Source organism: Lonchura striata, chromosome 6 (genome assembly GCF_046129695.1).
Source record: "Lonchura striata isolate bLonStr1 chromosome 6, bLonStr1.mat, whole genome shotgun sequence".
Taxonomy (NCBI): Eukaryota; Metazoa; Chordata; class Aves; order Passeriformes; family Estrildidae; genus Lonchura; species Lonchura striata.
The window spans coordinates 34,649,521-34,668,929 of record NC_134608.1 but is presented as its reverse complement, the minus strand read 5'-3'; the positions used below and the strand labels follow the sequence as shown (position 1 = coordinate 34,668,929).

The following is a 19,409-nucleotide window of genomic DNA, read 5'->3' as shown; positions in this document are numbered from 1 at the left end:
TCCCCAGCCACTATTTTTACTTTTTTGCCCTGGGCAGTCACAATGATTTCCACGGCAACAAATAATTGGTCATAGCTCCTTGATTGCTTTTATTTGTATTCTGATGCTGATCAAGGAAAAAACAAACTACAACCTTCTCCCAACCCAAACCACAGACAAACTAAAGTACAACTACAGACAAATTAAAGGGTCATCTTTTACTGTAAGATATTTTGGGATAACATAGCAAAACCAAGAGCCTTAGACTTAATTGAAAGAGAAAAATAGTGTTACTTCATCCCTGACTCAGGGTTTAAAATGAAAAAAAAAACCAACAAAAAAACCCCCAAACTAACCACATAGAAAAGGAAAGATACTTTATTGTCAGGCCTGATAAAGGAATCACACACACAAAAGCCTGCACTATTTTGCCAACTATTTTACTTTTAACAAAAGATAGCATCTGCTCCACACAACCTGCTACATAAACTAGAAAATTTGATTTTCCTAAAATAACACAAGAAGATCCTGCATACCTTTCTCTCAAAGGATTCTAACCTAGATGCTCAGACTCTCAAAACAGGAAATAAATGCCTGTTATACGTCAGATTTCTACCTAGCAGACCCCAGAAGTTTTTTGCCTCCAAAGACAACATGATGTCCCAGATAATTGTAAGCACAATACAGGTAAAGTTTCAGAAGAATTAAGTGTCATGAATTTCTGAAGACTCCAATGCACAAAAAATACAATAAATATGCCTTTTTAGAGTCTGAATGCCATGTTGAATTTTATATATGATCTACTTTGATTTCTGCTAGAGCAAATAATAAAAGCTCTTAAATAAAATAGACCTATATTGCATATTAAATTACAAATTCTACAGAACTCAACAGTATTGTTTTGGGTAATATGAACCAAATCCTTCAAATAAATAGCAGCAGCCTCAAGAATATAGCTCAACTTTAAACTTGGATAGAAATAAGCAGTATTTCAGAGTTTCACTTCAAATATCTTCTTTTCAAATATGAAATAAGCATCCAAATTAAATTAAAAAATGGGTTTCATATAACAAGCTTTCATAGTTGAGACACAAGCACTGAGAACAAAACAATAACACTTCTACCTAGAAAACAGTAAAGCAACAGAATCTACAACAAAAATTATTAGATAACTAGATCATGTGTATTTATTACATTTGTAGTTAAGTCTTATAAAACATCTCAGAGTAGGTAAAGGTGGTTTCATTTTTGCTTATATTCCATTTCTCCTTATATTGCACTAGATGGTGCAGAAAAATACTCAATCAAATTCACATTTAAAGGGTTACCACAGACTCTCAATTCATGGAGTCTTCCCCTCTAGTGAGATAAGAGACAACTCACTTATCTCTTAGTCCTGGATTACACAAGGTCTGAAACACATGTTTTGTAAGTGTTCTGATCAAACCTGTACTTTTAGGTTATTAAAGCTATTAGGTTATTAGAGCTCATTCCATCACTAGTAATTGTCAGTGCTCAAGATGGCCATTTTAATAATGCAAGGAAGAGTTACGTATTAATGATGAAGCCATAAGTAATTCAGGCCACGTATAGATAGCTGCAAAGATCCCTGCCGGGAATTTTTCCAAACCAACCCCTTCACTATGTGGCAGATCAGTTATTATTTAAGACCGTCTTAACTTCTTCCTAGCAATTTTATTAGCTACATAGGAGTTAATGAAGAAGTTAATAATCAAGGGTACCACATAAAATGGACCATGAAGAACTAAGAAGACACTATAAAGCTCTATAAAACTATGAGATTTGATATACAAAAGAGTCCAGATTTACTTCCAATACCAAGCCCCTAAGTTAACATTGTATTTGTACATCCAAAGCAAAGCATTCATAAGTATTTCTTCTTTGAACAGCAGCTAAACAACTCATCTAAAAAAGGTACGATAAAGAATTTTTAGGAACCATAACAAGTTTGGGGGTTTTTTTGGTTTTTGTTTTTTTTTTTTTTTTAAGGAACCAGAAAATCCCCAAAGTCTCCATATCTGCTCAACTGCCTGTAGGACCATAGGAAAGATTTATTAAATGTGTTACGTTGCTCAAATCAAGAAAGCCCTCACACCATCATTACTTGTATCTACGACACCTTATTTCCCATCACACATTTGTTAGAGAAACTGCCTGGGCAAGGTGACTGAGCAATATAGCCTTCCTAGAAACACACCTGTAAGATTGACAAACAACGCTCAGGTTAGCCGATTTTCACTGCATTATTACCAATAAATCTGCCCTATTAAAACTTCCATGTCACCAAGGTTACATAAGGCCTGCATACCAAGTTCATCGTGCAAACTGCTACCGCCTACAGCAGATGCAGTGGCATGTGATGCTTCTAAGTGGACACTCCCATTTCTCACCAGCAAGGAGGCGCTAGCGCCGGGCACAGCTGCCTGGGAAGGGGGGCAGGACTGCACTCTGACCTGGCAGGAGCACTGCTGGCCTTGCTGACCATCTTGAAGGCTACGAGAAAACACGCATTGGGGACACATTACCAAGAAGAAATGAAAAAGAGCCAGAAGTGAAGCAAAACAAGATTTTTCAGTTTAAAGAGGAAAACTTTTTTTGAGATAGTAGCATTAAGTAGCCAACAGTTAGTGTTAAAGTAACCCCTACATTCTGTGTAAGAGAGTATTTAGGCCCTAGTTACAGCAGTAATTTAGAGATACTGTTCCTGTCAACTTCTTAGTAGTAGTATTGCTGTATAAGATCTCCTCAGGTCATCCAACAGGTATATTCTTCTGTGTCTTAATTTGTGGGTGCAAAAGCAAATTACTCCCCATTAGTTTAACTACTGACTAACCTGAGGTATCACTATATTTACTACTGACTATTCCAGTCTTCTCACAATCACTGGGGTCCTTTTTTCTTATTCCAGTATGACCTGATCAACTGTTTAGGGCTTTTTTCTAAAGACACAGAGAAATCACCTTTCTTGTTATTAATTCATACTAACTAGAAAATGTCTTTAAGCTTTGTTAATAGCCATATGATACCACAGACCTAGATGCAGATAACTGAAGTAGTATGTTTGGATTCGGAATTATTTTGAACATATTAAGACTCTCTATACAAAGTTATTAATTGGCAAAAGTTAAGTCGATTCTGAAGTTATTTTGAAGTAACAGCCAAAGCTTTATTACTCACCAAAAAACAGGTTTTAAAAGTCAACCTGGCTTTCAGAGAAATTTGTACATTTCTCATAGTCATGACTGCACAGTTTTTGAAAATGTTAATTCTCCTCTTCAGGCTTGCAAAATTAACTTTATTAAGCTATTTACCAAAGTTAGGTTTTTTTAATAACTTGTTTAATATTAGGTATGACAAAGTGTCAGAGTACATTATGTTTACAGTTGATATCATACCATTATTCCAAGAGCTGTGGTTTTGTTATCTTTCATTTTGTGGATTTAAAGAACTTACATTATACAGTCATTAGCTGAGGCATTATCTTAGATAAAAGATTTTGTATTTTAAAGACTGGAAAATAGCTTAAACACTCTTTTGAAAAACAATATGCATCACCTGTTGCTTTTAACACTTCACTGTTTACAGCATGATGCTAGAGTTGGCAAATGAGGCAACTAAAAAAAACAAGATCTTACTAAGAGTTGAAGGGTTATATCTGGTGTACTTGCTCTTAACAGTATTTTCTACATCATCTACTTTTCAGTTCTTTTGTTAGAGCATCACTGGAAAACAAAATATGGATATAAGAATAGCTGTTAAGAAAAGCTCATGCAAAATAATGAAGACATGCACTCAGCTCAGAAGAAAAGAACTGCAACTCATTATTCACTGTGTTCTATCATTTTAATCTGAAATTTAAATTCAGTGTTTTGCTGCAGTACACAAGACTTTCAGTGAGCTATGCAGCAACAAAAGCCCTAGGGAAGTTCAGGGATGTGTCAACCTTCACTGCCTTCCTTAAGCAACACCAAACCAATGCTAAAAAAATACTGCTTTTCTATAAATAGCAGGTACGTATCAAGAGGTATAGACACAGCTGCTCTTTTAATAGCTAACCACATATGTCACAATTAAAAAATCCTACCAAAATACTGATGCCAACCAATTGCAAAGAAAACAGGCTTATTCTCTCCCTGATTATTTTAAGAATAAAAATTCTGCTTCATACAGTCACTTACATACATGACTACATGATTGACTACATGGGATACCAACGAACATTTATTTTTGAAGTGCCCAAAACACTACTAACAATTAGACAGGACAAAAGCAGGGGTGGATGGTGTTTTATGGTACATTTTGGGTTTGTTTTTTAGGTTACAGGGCAAAATAATCTTGTGTCTAATTTAGCACCAAACCAGCAGAACTTACTAGACCAGATTTGACTTGTCTACCACTGCCAAAGACACACATATATAATGCCACTGTCTCTTTTACTAAGTATTTCACAGAGGAAGTGAAAAGTAATTGCAATCATGGATAGGAAATTAAAAAAGAAATCAGGTTTAACTCAACAGGTTCTAGGGAACATTCCCCCAACATCCAATTTTATGACAGAGTTAGTTAGAAGATTAGAGATTAAAGATTTGCTGGCAAGAATAAGAAACATATAACATCAGGGCAGCTAAAGATTAGTAAATCTGACCTTTTTAGAAGTTTAATATCTGAAGTCATGGATTAGCAATATCAGAAACTAGACTGGGGCAGCTCACTAACAGCACACAGGCAGCTCACTAACAGCACACAGGCGTTATGTCAGGACAACTGCAGCAATATTTTGAAAACTTCTTAGCAGTAACTGGCTCAAAATGCCTTTATATTTCTTCACATTTGCTCTTTAGGCATGATTTCTTTTACATCTTTCTTAAGGGTTTCCTCTTCCCAGTAACACAGAATTTACACTATAAGTAAGCTACCCATGTAAAGGAAAGGGTATTTTTAGACTGCTCACCTAGAAATTAGAACATTAATACTTTTTTTTTCAGATACATCCCACAGTTGACAGCTCAAATGAAACTTGTGTCAAACAAATATGAAAGCACTTTGGTGTTTGGCTGGCAATTTAATTCCACTCCAAGGGACAGTCATTTAGCATCATGAAAAGTACTCTGAGTAAATTACCCTCCGTAAGTATTCAATTCTGAATATGTTTATATTATAAAGCATTTTTGATAATGTATGTATGTCATTATGTTAGAGAAAGTATAGTGAGCAGTTTTGGGTGGTTTTTAACTTAGAATAGAACAAATTTAGATAATAAAGATGCTTAGAGGAAATACAGGGTGAGGATGTTTAATCTGCTTTTTTACCCTTGAACATCTTGTCTGATTAAAGAGTTACTCCCACTTCACAACGTGAAATTCAGGATTCACAAAGTTACTTCGTAGTCTCTAATTGGAAGTCAAGCTTAAGCCATGGGAACCTTAATGACTGCACTAGCATATGGAAACAAGGCCACTGTCAACTACAGTTTAAAACAAAAGTTTGCTTACTCTACACCTACAAGAAAGAAAACACTGTTTTCTAACTAAAACACAATTAAGGAGCTTTCATTAGTCTGCACAGCCTCTTATGCTGCAATACACAAAGCTGCACTACAAAAGGAAAACAAACTCAGAGGCAAGTGAAAGCAACAAGGTTAAGCAAAACTGATCTAAAAGAAGACAAAAGTTTTATCATCCTTCACTATGAAGGATGTTAGTTTGAGACTGAGCACCCTACATTCAGGAAGAACAAGAGCTTAACAAAGAAAAATCTAAAATTACATGATTACTACTTCATACTGCACTAGCCATTAAAACCACACCCAAGTAGCTTCAGTCCTTGATATGACAGAAGTCAATCCATCACCTGTTAGATTGCTAGGTACCATTCTTGCATTCCCCCTGCCTGAGGAAAATTTGCAGAAGTATTCCTCAGTTATTTTAGTGGTGTGACAAAGATGGCACAATTCCTCTGCCGTCCTCTACTACAAGGTATTTTATTTTTATTTTTTCCATTTCTACTAGTTCAAAAATTTACATAAATATTCCCAAAACACAAGAACGGTTTACCATATGAAGGAAGATCATTAAGAATATATAACATATGGAATTACTCCTATATATTTATAATGTAACTGAAGGAAGAATTACTTCAATACTTATAGGGGACTGTTCCTTCTACAGGGCATGTTCTCCTCACCAGATTCTCCAATTCCATAAGCAACCAAGAAATTGAAAGACTTAAAACAAAACATTCAAAAACTTATTGTGGCTGCTGTTTCTACTGTTCAGGTTGATTGATCAAATGGAGCTGCTATCTATATGCAACAAGCCACTAGGCTCCTCATTGTAAAGAAAGGGACCAGTAAAGGTTGTGGGACTCCTGAGACACATGTACACAGTACATTTTAAACATTGTCAAGGCATGCAAAGTGCCACACAGTTCGATTTAATATTAAGCAATATTGGGCATTCTATTCACTTCATTATTTCTTTTTTGCTATAAAAAGCTGCAAGATCTTCATAAAGGTTTACCTGTATTTCAGATTTGGAGTCTTTTGGAGTATGTATTTAGCTCTTTATACAGTTCTGTCATTTTGCTTATCTCTCACAATCTACAAATGTGGAAAGTGATCACAGTACTAGTACCTAATGCTTACATCCTTCAAGAGATGAAAACCAAACTGGGGAACACTGATACTATTTTCTTGGGTTTCTTTTCTTGATTGAAAACAAAAGTTTCTAAAATTTTTGATAAAAACCAATAAGGCTAAGTTTGTTAGCATTAGTTAATTTTTATATCAATCTGAAAACAGCTATAACATGTTAGAGACTGACTATCCTGACCTCTTTTAAAATAGTGCCACATATACATGCACAATTCAACAAGCCCACAGTGACATGCAGTGACAGCTCAAGGAGGTTATGGTGGGGAAGGAAGTAAAAAGTACTTTTCTGGCAACACTGGTGGGTGTGGGGAAGTGGTCTGCTGCATGCATGCTAAATATGGTGGAACATTTAGATACCCTACCTGAGGGGTGATCCGATGAGCAATGTAGGAGGGGTAGGGTTACTCCCTGCATTGTGCCGGCGTCGTACTGCCTGACGCCTAAATGTGCTGCGTTCACGGCGAAATGTGACAGTCTCCTCGCTGGCTTGTGCTGCTGCATCAAGACAGACTTTAGGTCAAATAAGAACCCATCCTAGTTACGTAAACAGTAACTTAAGACTCCTTTCTTCCCTCTGACCCTCCCCAAGTTAATGAACTTGATTCACAACAACAAAAGTAGCTTATGTCCTAACTGTTCAAACAAGCTGCTTCAAGACAGGATCACAACACAGTTATTAGCAAACACCTGGGTGGCTGGGGGAGCGCTCTTGAATATACAGCTTACTTTTTTTATCCCCAGATCCAAATAGCCAGGTTGCAAAAGTCGGATATCCCAAGTGCTTTCCATTTACGCATGGCAGGAAGAGATGCTTGATCTCCCCCTTTATCTCAAAGAACAGATAATTAAGAAGAAGCCTGAAGAGCTACCCAGCAAAGTTGTCTACCAATTCTCACCATAATTTTCTCATTTTTTTAACTTCTGCCAAATAAGCAGTGTTGAGGTTAACCTCATCACAACTCTTTAAGGGGACAAAACAAGAGTAGCTTTATTGTTCTCATAAGCATCAAGGGATACATGTTGCTCCTTCTAGACTTGTTACAATATAACTTACAGAGGCAGGAGGTTGAGAATAAGTAAGAGAATAATTTATTTTTAAGGACAGATGGTTTTGTTACTTCAGGTTTTCAAACAAAAGGTTTGGTTCAAATTTATAAACCAACATTGTAAAAAACAGTTTGTATCTACTCAAGGGATTAAAATATTTATCCACACATTATCTCCCCAAATCCACCTGTGCTCCTTTAACTCTATAATCTGAACAATTTCAGATTTGGACTGCTTCATGGTGTGTCTACAATCTGAGAAGTCTTCCTCCTGAGCCAAGGAAGCTCCTAACCAATTTGAATACAGAGCACTAAAGAGCTCAAACAAATGGGCTGCAGAGAAAATAGGGCTTGGCAAGCAAGTGGAGGAGTAAAAAAAAATGACATTAAGTCAGTGCAAGAGTAAAATCACAATCTTGACAGGGAACTCACAACTTGGTGGCCAAGAAGCCTGTTACTAGAGTGAGAAAACCAAGAATTGTATCAAACAAACAAAATCCCCCCATAAAAAAACAAACAAAAAAACCAAACAAACAAACACCCCCGCACCCCCCCCCCAAAAAGAAACCCAGAGAGCAATTCCAGGAATACTTCAGGCAGGGCAGCCCATTATGCACTTGAGCACACTTCAAGTTACAACACTACTGCTATTAAGTTTTCAACACTTACCAGCAAAGACTCTAATGCTGTTCTACAGGGAACAACAACCTATAGGAACCTACTACTGTTGTGTACTACTGCCATACCCAAGCAATAAAGGCTGAAACACAAGTTTAGTTCACACATGAACCACAGGTTACCAAATGAATTCTCTCTCTGAAGCTCCAATTTATAGCTTGCTTTAAAACAAAATAAGCTACATAAAGAGATTTACTTTAATACCAACATCCAACTACAAGTATTTCATTATCAAAACTACATATTTTAAGGGCAACACTAATTCAGTCCTTTCCTATACTTTCAGAAAAAACAGGGGTTTACTCATTCTTCCACAAGTGTTTTTACAGTTCTAAACACCAATAGATTATACTACCTTTTCAGGGTATTTCAGCAAGAATTCAGTAAGTTTCTCCTGTGGTTTAATATACAGGTTTATTTTCATACACTTCCTAATTTCTTTAAGCATTTCTTTGCAGCTCTCACACTTGAAGTACAAAGCAAGTGAACCACACTAAAGATAGACTGAATCCTGACACACAAGGTCAAAACCGCCCATTAATTTTGTATTACAATTTATAAAACTCATTTTTCTAGGATACAAATCAGCATATAAACATTCATATTTACAATACAGCTTCCACTGAGTTCAGATGCAAAAGCAATTCTGGTAATCAAACCATAGCTAAGCACTACAAAATAAGGAACAGTGACTAGTCTTAACTGAAATGTAAATATCTGGATTACCATTAAGATGGTAAACATCAGCATTTTATCTTAATTAGCAATTGCAACTGCTTAGCAAAAGCAGCATTAAAGTGCAATTCTTTAAGGTAGCATACTTAACACTGACAGTTATCTGTCATGTTCTGCAATAACTGAAACAGAGACTATGGAAACACGATAGGTCCTCCCTATACGGCTCCAATTTAACACTAAAGCAAGTCTCAAGAATTAACAGAGGCACTGTCCTGTGAGGAAACCAGATATACAAACATGCTTGAAAATAAGAAAAAAAGAAAATTAAAAAAACCTAATATATACTTGTGGATTAAATTCAAAGCTGTACAGGAAAACAGCTTTGGCATTTTCTAACCATTTATTATTCCATTTTAACGCTTAAAAGTCAAAGTAGATTTTGGTGTAGCTTTCTACTTGTTTTACCACAAAATTCTCAATTTATCATCTTGAAACTTTCGTTCAATGCACATCTGTTATACATATTCTTCCTGAATACAGGTGGTGCCATTCAGGGTCACTTCACAAGTCTACAAGTTCTTTTGAAAAGACTGCAGGGCTGTTCAGACTAACAAGCTCCAAGTCTGGTAACATTATGCAACACTGCGAGAAGCTACATGTGGAAAACATGACCAAAGAAGTTAAAAAAAATGCTAGCTAAGCAGAGAGGATTAGCATAGAGTGTGGAAAGCCAAACTGCTCAAAGTTTGCTTTTGGTTGAAAAGGAAAACCAAAGGAGCTGTGGTTCTTTTTTTTTTATTGTACTGGCTCCTTGGGTTTGCTCAGTCTTGGGGAAGACTTTTTAACGAGATTTTGTTTTTCATATAATTTTACAGAAGACATACAATTTAAAATATGCACATACCATGTTTGTATGGAAAGCTCTTTATGTTACTTTGTACTGTTTGCGTTTCTACTTGCCTTTAATGAGAAGGAGCAGTGCAACTGCTTGCAAGTTCACCAGTAGGAAGTATGACAAAGCTCCTAACTTACCCTCTCTACCGTGATCTGAGAGCAGTTCTATCACATTTCAATATAAATAAGCTTTAATATTTACCATGTCACATACACTTCTCCAATACTGCTTACAACTTATCCCAGACTCCAGAAATGTAAGATTCAACATGTAGTCATGTAAAAATTTAGATGTAACAGGAAGAGATAACACAGGTAATACTTCTGAAGTTCATGCTTACTTCAGTTTAATCAGTAGAGGAAGACAAGATTTTCAGCTTACAGGATGTTTGTTAAAAGGTGATCTACATTTTTTATACTATGCTTCCATGCTGAACTATTACACTTAATATCAAGAAATTCAAGCATTTCCTCTGCATGTTGTCATTTGCATGTAAGCCCCCAGCACTATCTTCAAGAACACAAAAATCATGTCTGAAATTCAAGGTGCATAAATTAAAAATACAAACCTACACCCCAGAGATCAACAAAATAAGAAGTGGAGACCTACAACCTTGTAGCCAACTTCACCCCTCATATGCCTATTCCCAAATATAATACAACTATTTTCAAAGAAGAAATAATGACACTTGTATCTGTTTAAGGAATATGTGTTTGAATGCACAGTTCATTAAAATTAACTTAACACTTCTGATTGGAAAAGAGCCAAATAAGCAGTTACACACTTAAAACATCATGAGGATATAATTTTGTCATCAGACACTTGGAAAGATGCTTTACATTGAACCTTTTTATGCTCATTTTTGTTTACTAAGTTTTCGACAGAACCTGAAGACTCACAGTTCTACTCTACAACTATGCAACTGTTGTATAAGACACTTAGCTTTAAGAAACAAAGTACAAATATTTTCCTTTGAACAGAACCATTTATATAAAAACAAGCCAAAACATTTGCAACATCTCCCTGCACCTACTTAACAATGCTTTTAACCAAACCTTAGAAGATAGAAGCTTAAGAAGCACAACATGAAAAAGCTGAACTGACAAAATTTTATTGCATCAATAAGACCATTTAATTTTGCTACAAATGAGTGCTGAACCTAGTACCTTACATAAATTCTGAAATACAGAAAAATTTTTCAGAAGATTCCTGGAAAGATGTGGTATGAAACTAATACAAGGGTGAAGCATCCATGTGGAAAACCATAAAGTTCTTAGGATAAAAATTGCAATCAGTCTAATTAGAAAGGAAGCAAGAAAAAAAAAACCTATCCAGCAAAAAGTCTCCCTCACTTTTTGGAAAAAAGGAAAAAAAAAAAAAAAACATGGCTAAAAAAAATCCAACACCCCTCCCCCATCACTTAAAGCCTAGATGGTTTTGAACATTAGTCAGGTTAAACATGGTTAAAGGTGTACACAGAACCCGAGTGATGCTTGGACATGCCCTTTCTCACCAAATGGGAAACAGAGCTATTTTCAATCACTAATTACAAAGCCTACACATTCTCAGCAAGAGCTGGAATTAATAGTTTATGGCTTATGTACTCACATAAGCAATGAAATTTGCAAATGCAACTGAGCAATTAAATTCTTCAAAGGCAAACCAGACAGCTGAAATGCTCTTCTTCTCTGTTGAGCATCTATCTCTTTTTTGTTCAAAACCTGAGAGATGTACTTCACACATCTTTATGGGTTAGCACTACTGTTCCCCGCATGGTTGAGGCATTTATAGTTTATTTTCACATGCCCTAACACTATATTAAAAACCACACTTGAAAGATACCCAAGTAGAAAGAAGCAGTCTATTCAGTGCATATCTTCAGTATGCAGTTGTTAATCACCATATTATTATGCACCTTAATAAAACCTACAGCTGCAGGGATTACTTATACTTCTCTGATTTAGATAATCAAAATATTGTCTCAGAGTATTATAACTTACTGATATTTAATGAAAGGTATCACTAATGACTATTTCTGAAGAACAGAGATGTGTGCAGCAAAGGAGAAACAATGAAGAACAGCATGCTATCTCCAAGTTACAAACTTTTGCTAGAAAATAGTATAGAAGAGAACAACACACAATTCAGGAAAGAAAGTAAAGTCCAGGACTTCAATTTTGTGGCTGCATTTATAAAAAGAAAAAAAGTAAGTCTGAAACTAGCCTGAAGAAATATTTACAATTATGTCAAAGAAGTCACTCCAACAACCTGAAAAGCAAAACACTATCAGGAAGGGAACAAAGCAGGACAATAAAACTATCTGGTTGAATTCTGAACCATTTTTACAGACCAGCTTGACAGTAAAACTTTTATACTAAGGCCAAGGATAAAACCAGGAGTCTTAATTATTCTAATTCATTGAACTTTCTACTTGAATTATTCCACTTTAAAAAACATTGGGCTACTCACATAGACATCTTGAATATAATGCTGATGTACTTCAGGTCAAAGATCTAAAGCTAAACCCCATCTGACCCCCTGCCCAATACAGACCCTATATCCCAGGGTTCAGGTATCAATACCTAGTATTATATTCATGTAGCAGACAAATGTTCATAACTGACACTAATCTTTGAAAAAGTTAGTTCTGACTTTGTGTTTATATTTATTCACCTTAAGGAAAAGATGTTGTACATCTTCCAAATACAGCATTACCAGCATAATGCGGCATACTATGGAAGCATATCATACACAGAAAGTCATGTTTGCATTACACAGCCTTAAGTAAAACCCCAAACATTAAATAAATGAATGAGCTTTATCTCACAGCTACATATTGCAGCAATGTGAGCAATTCCATCACAGCTGATAGAGCTTTTAGAACTTTTTTGCTTATATGTATAGCAATGAACCCAGGTACCTCTATAAGCCAGCATGAAGATGCAGCTTTGTTTTTATCTAATACCAAAAATTCCTATTCAACTTCTGTTTGGGATGAATACTTAGCAAATACATAAATAACACATCAACAAAATAGAACCACTCTTCCCAAATCAAGCAAAAGTCATCTAATGAAAGCCTCTGTATTATCCATAAGGGCACAAAACACAGGATTGAGTCCCCACAAAACATATTAAAATTCTGTGTTACTAGGAAGTGGTTAGCAACTAATAGATGCAAGACGCATTCCAAATGTTACTTCATTGCTAAGTTCCAAAACTGCAGAAATTCTACAGTAGCCTCATATATCATTCCTAACACTATCCACATCTTTAAGCTCTTAAAGGTAGCAATCTGACCTCTACTAGGATGACAAGACATCCAACATCAGAGGGAATTCTGTGAAACTCAACCTTCACACACAAAAGCAGTGACAGTACAGTAACATGTTTATAAGAGAGCCCTTTCTACTGCTGATCTGCTTACCTGGGTCCAGTTACAGCACAGTTCTGCTGAATAAACAAATAGAGACAGCCAACATACACACAACCCAATCACAGGAACTTGACACATTTTTCAGTTTCTACCATTTCTAAACTCCAATTTCTCATGCAGAACTGTTCGGTTTAGTAGTTTGAGCATGAACTGGCAGACGCACAGAAAACAAGATCAGAAGCCCCATCTTCTGTAATTGCATTCATTCTATCTGCAGGAAAATGTAGCAAGAACTAAAGCCATCAGAAGCATGGAACAGCTCTGCAAAACAGGCAAATGAAGTCATGACATAGACCATGTGCAACATCAGCATAGAAGAGAAAAGTTATATGCTGCCAGCAGGTGCCATAACCATTGGCTGAGTAACAGAGAACTGCACTGTATTAATTGCAGGCAGACATGCTAAGCATATATGTACATATACATACAGACTGAGGAGGCTAACAGGTTTCTATGTGTCGTATGAAACACAAGACTAATCCAAATTCACAAAGCCCTATTTTGCCTGCCTATAGAGATGCACTGCAGACCTCAAAAGACAGAAAACAATATGAGCTGTTTCTTCAATATTGCTATGCAATGTACAGAAGGAGAAATGTGTCACACTGCATGCAGTTTTATTTACAAAAGGGTATGCATCTCAAAAACTTAAAGTAGATAAACCTTAAATTGCAGCAAGATGTAAAACAGAGCAGCAACTTAAAGTGCACATCTCTTACAATTAATACAGAACTGGAGAGAACACTTGACTTTTCAGACCAGCTCAACTTTTACAAAATATCACTGTGTTACATACAGTGGTTCTTATGGCGGTTCTTTAAATGGTTACAAACAGCAATCCAGAAACATATCTGACAAAAAACACACACAGGACAATGCAAAGAGGGTGTTTCCAGAATATCACTAGACAGTGGAGCAACTGCAACTAACCCATGACTCATCAATTCACTCACTACTACATTTGGAGTCTGAATAGTTGAACAAGGATAACAACTACCATAAGACACCTTCCATTTTTTTATTATACATCCACCACATACACTTAATTTCAGAATTTTCAGATGCCGTTTCTCTGCATTTTAATGAATTGCAATTTCTATTCAAATGCATATACTATCTCACAGCAAGTGAGTCATCACCACTTCCTGGCATAATAATACAGAAATGAAACTACTAGCTTGTATCTGCAGAAGTGAAATATTTATAAGTTTGTACAATATCCTGCTTAGTAGAAGATTAGTAAAAACCATATCCATTAAGATACACATTTTAGCAGTTACACAAACAAGAATGTAGTTCTAGTCTCTAAAGACTGAAGGATAAAATGAAATAATAATTACTGATTTAAATCATATTTCAAAAACAGGAACTGAAAGCTGCTGACTGGAAAAGAGCAGGTGTTATTAATATCAGTCTTTTAGTTATCCTGTGTGCATCTGTTAATTAGTTGTTTCAGAAAGTTATCATAAGCAATCACAGACATTTAAAAATATTTATATAAAATCATAAAATAATCCTTTCAGCAGGCAGTTGGACCAGACTACTTCTAAAAATCACATCCAACCAATATCCCTTGATCTTATGAAAATCCAAACCAAGTTGATTCTGTAATTCACTTGCAACAATAAAATAATTTCTTAATATTCTCAAAAACAATGCTATACATATATACACACAACATGTATTTATATTACACATGTATGTCTTTAAAAAACCTCCCAAAAGGTGAATACATCTCAGTAGTAAGAAAGCACTTAGATTCTAAGAGTTAAAACATTTTCTCTCATTACTATTAGTCATGGGTAAGTCTAAAGAAGAAATCCACAATTAAAGATACAGATGTTACAAAACTTGTAATATAAGCTATAAATTGTGGGGAAAACAACCCAATAAACCCAAGAGAAAAACCAGTAAAGGAAGACACTATGAAAGAATTAGTCAGATTGATCATGAACAGATAAATGCAATGTAATTACTGCCTTGGTGCTAGACAAGACTGAGTAAATGTTTAAGGAGTGCTACAGAAAAATTAAGTCATCATAATTTTGTTCTGCTTTAAAAAAAAAAAAAAAAGGCAGAATGGCATTCATTTCTTAAAATCACAAAGCAAATACTTCCTTTTCTCTTGGTAGGAAGAAACAATATACAGCTAGTGTTATTAACCATATCATGTCACCAGATCTGGAGAACTTGATTCCCGATTGCTTCTTAAAGACAGCCTGCAATCCACAGAGAATTACTGCTTGGGTATTTGCCACTGATCAAAAATACAAACAACTTCAAATGACCCTCATGTAAAATTTTAAACTGGAAATGGATCAGGCCAGCAAGAATAACAGCAAGCCTTTCCTGCTTAAGCTGCTACAGATTTGTACCTTTAAGATTACTTTGAAATGTGTTGAGTGAAATGGTGGGGAAGACAAACTTTTTCAAAAGAGCAATCAAAATATTACACAATATTCAACATCTGTCTTCCATCAATTCTTTCAGACTACTGACAAGTAGTAAGCGCATACAAAGTCTGACATGTTCTAGAACGTAAACTAGGTTAATCCTCCTTTGCACATAAAGGGAGAATCCTATTAACTTTAAGCAGTAATAACACAAAACAAAATGAAATCAAGTTTTGTGCTAAAGAAAGCATAGAGTCAAAATGGCAAATACATAAAGGAGACCTTTTATTAGTCAAATTACTCTCAGTGGGCATGAAGAGCTGTTACTTTAACAAGATCTTAGGAAGAATGTGTGTTAAGCGTTTAGCTTCTAGGGTTAGTACTAGAACAGCAAGCCTGACCCTTTTATTAAAGCTACTGCAAAAATCTCTTACTAGGAATAACAGAGAAAGTAAAAAAAAGAACAAATCTACATGAATTGGTAAAATGAAGCCATATAAATAGGTCTGAACTAATTGTAAACCAGTCAAAATTAATCAATAATCAATACACAGCAGAACTTCAGTGTGGCACACTTTCTTTTCCTCCTCACAAATCAATTGTATTGATTTCTATGACTGATTTTTTAATAGTGGGGGACACACCACAAAAACAACTCCATGAAAAACCCAAAAAAAAACCCAAAAGAAAACCTACTATTGGTCATACATCTTATCTCACTGTGGGCTAAAAACCTCTTTTGAAGATGAATCACTATATTTTGTTTAGGCAGTCTACATATTAGGAACAGTCAAATTTGCTATAGTTTGTTAAAATACCTGTCTTCATTTAAAATACAATTTTATGAAGGGTTTGTCCACCTACATGTAATGATCCAGATTATCTGGTAGGTACTGGCCTTTGAAAATTCCAGAAGTCACACTGAGTTAATTACCAACCTCATACTGTTCTGAAAATGTAAACTTATCTACCTTGACGCAAAAAGCCTTCCAGTTAAGGTAGCCAATATAGTTGACCAAGAAAAGAAAGAAACATTGTAATACAATACACAAAAAAATATTAAGAGATCCAAATTTTGTTTTAAATGCCCCTACTCATCTGTATTAATAACAGCTACTCCAGGTAGCTTATTGTTCTCATTACACCAAGCAGAACAATAGTTACGGAAAATAAGAGGAAACTGCATTCCTCTCCAGCACTGCATGGTTATTGTGTTCACATAATGAAGACAAAAAAAAACCCCAAAAAACCCAAAGTAAACAAGACTGTCTAGACAGCAGTGACAAGGCTAAGCAAAAATTAAATCCCTAGGAGAATTCAAGTTAGTAACAAGACCACTGTAAGAATTCACAATTAAAGGCAGCATGGTAAGAGTTTGGGATTGGTTTTATTTCTTGATACTACCTCAAGCCATGCCAGAGAGGCTGCAGTCGTTGATATTACTCAGTATAATGGAGCAGGCTTGATTTGATCACAAACAGTAGTTTTAAGATACAGCTTTAATTAACAAGGACTGCTGGTAACAAACCTCTACTTAAAGATTTTGAAAAACCTGTTTGGATTCAAACTCATTTCAGTAGATCTTTCAAGACATTATGAAGGAAACGCTTTTTCAGTTTTTCTAGGCAAGAGTAGAAAAACAGGGAGGATGCTTAAGTATAGTTTTAATTTAAGTCATAAATACCATACTAATTAACAAAATATGACAAGGTACTTCTGGTAGGTCATTTACTTACCTCCACTTGCTGATTCTTGCTCTTCCCCTTCAGGAAATGTAGCCTGGCTTGGTAAGCTATTCCTAGAACGAGTGACTGACTCTAAGTGTGAAGCCCTTCCCAACAGAGATAGCTCATCTAGCACCTCTCCTTCTTTGGCTTCCAAATCAGATTTTGAAGTGGTTAACTGTTTTATGTTACCTGGTGCCATTAAACTATTTGGGTCATTTAAACAAGCTACAGTACCACTGTCCAGGCTTAATACTCTGGCACGATTCTTGGCACTGTTTGTGCTAGAAGTCCGTCGTGTCGATCTTTTTTTGCTAATTCCTTCAGAGCTTACATGGGTTTTGTGAACATTTTCAGAGTCTGTGCCCCCACGGTCTTTAGAAACGTATTTGGTCTTTAAAGCACTGTATTTTCCCTCAGGAGACTGGCATGAATGGGAGGTGGTGCTGGAAGAGCTATCACTGCTGAACTGGTGAGCTGACTGCATGCTTGATGTCCTGCTCAAGTCACTTTGATCACTGGAGTCCTCATCGTGACAGAACACAGCACTATGAGGTTTAGTACCAGATACACCTCGGAAGGAAACATATTCCCTGTGCCGACTCGAATCAAAACTACTAGCCCGCTTTTTTCCTGTCCTCCTCCTGCTGGACTTGTGGGTAGAGGCTGTTCGATGTATTAAACTAGAAGATTTTGGTCGAACATCTCCTTCTTTTTGTTTTCCACTAGTTTCTTTAGCAGCTCTTGAATCGACTAACACAGCTAGTTTCTCACTCTGCTCATCTCTTTGTTCAGCAGCCTTCCCAAGCGGCCTGTCAGCTTGTGTAGTCAATTCATTGGCATGTGGGTTCTTATTAGCCTCTTCTGAAGCAGAGGCACCAAGACCTTTCTGGCTGTGCATCTCATCAGATGCATTAGAACCCTTTACCTCTTGAACACCACCCAGAAGACTCACTTCCACAGCAGTCCTTTCGCTACTAGTCCTTTTGTCAGTAGTAGAACTACTGTCATCCTCTGAGTCGACACCACAGTCTTTTTTCTTACCATCCTTTTTCTCTTCTCTCGGAGACTCCTCCTCATGCTCTGACAATACACTTTCTATATGCGTTGAGCTAGTATGTTCACTTTTATAGCTACTGATGGTACTGTTGGTGTCACGATCAGTCCCGCTGCAGTAGCTTTCTGTTGAACCACTGCTTCTAGTACTCAGGCTTCTCAGACTGTCCATACTTTTGTCTGCTTTCAAGGATTTGCTCCTCCCACTCTTAGTCAATGGTTGAGGGCTGCTACTTTTCAGAATGTCATCTAACTGAAAAATTCCTGAAATGCAAGAGTTCTCACCCAAAGACTCTCGGGATCCAGAAGGGGGCTTGGAAGCTTCTAACTCACTGACAGGATCTAGTCCTCGTTTTTGCTGATAGAGGGGGAAGTCATTTAGTGAAGCATCTGGAAAAGCAACAGCAGAGCTAGAAGTCCTTGGTACACCTCGAGGTCTATGATCCTTCCTATAGGAGTGAGAATGCAGAGTTACCAGTGAAGCTACTTCTGTGTCACATGCACTGTTTTTAGACTGGTCCACAAGCTGGTTGTTCGAGAGGCACACTTTATCACTGCTGTCCCTTGGCAAATCCTGTCCAGAGGACAATGAAGGTTGGATGGAGACAAATGAGTCGTTCGACACCAGACGAAAAAGCTTCCGATCAGTTGCCAAATCTGTTTAAGTACATATTTAGAAATATTCATGTAGAATGTTCATGTAAGTTATACAACTTGCTTTAAAACTGTTTATATCAGACAAAGTAAATGAAATTAAAAATCCAATTGCAAGTACTATGAATTTGTCACATTACCATTTAAAAATATTTTATAACTTTTGGGCAAATCTGACAGGCCTTTTTTAACAAAAAA

The 19,409-nt window shown here is 36.2% G+C and overlaps 1 protein-coding gene across 8 annotated transcripts in view; it reads right to left on the bottom strand.

Moving 5' to 3' along the window:
• The window catches only part of PCNX1 (pecanex 1), an 87,514-nt gene that overhangs the window by 48,673 nt on the left and 19,432 nt on the right, over positions 1-19,409 (bottom strand). For 3 of the 8 annotated variants that reach the window (XM_077784122.1, XM_031505008.2, XM_077784128.1), the window contains exons 6-8: positions 17,514-19,214; positions 7,015-7,147; positions 2,309-2,493 (exon numbers count right to left, since the gene is read on the bottom strand). In XM_077784122.1, coding sequence (XP_077640248.1) covers positions 2,309-2,493; positions 7,015-7,147; positions 17,514-19,214 — 2,019 coding nt within the window. The remainder of the gene's footprint in view (positions 1-2,308; positions 2,494-7,014; positions 7,148-17,513; positions 19,215-19,409) is intronic. The other 5 variants (XM_077784123.1, XM_077784124.1, XM_077784126.1 and 2 more) reach the window with 3 other exon arrangements.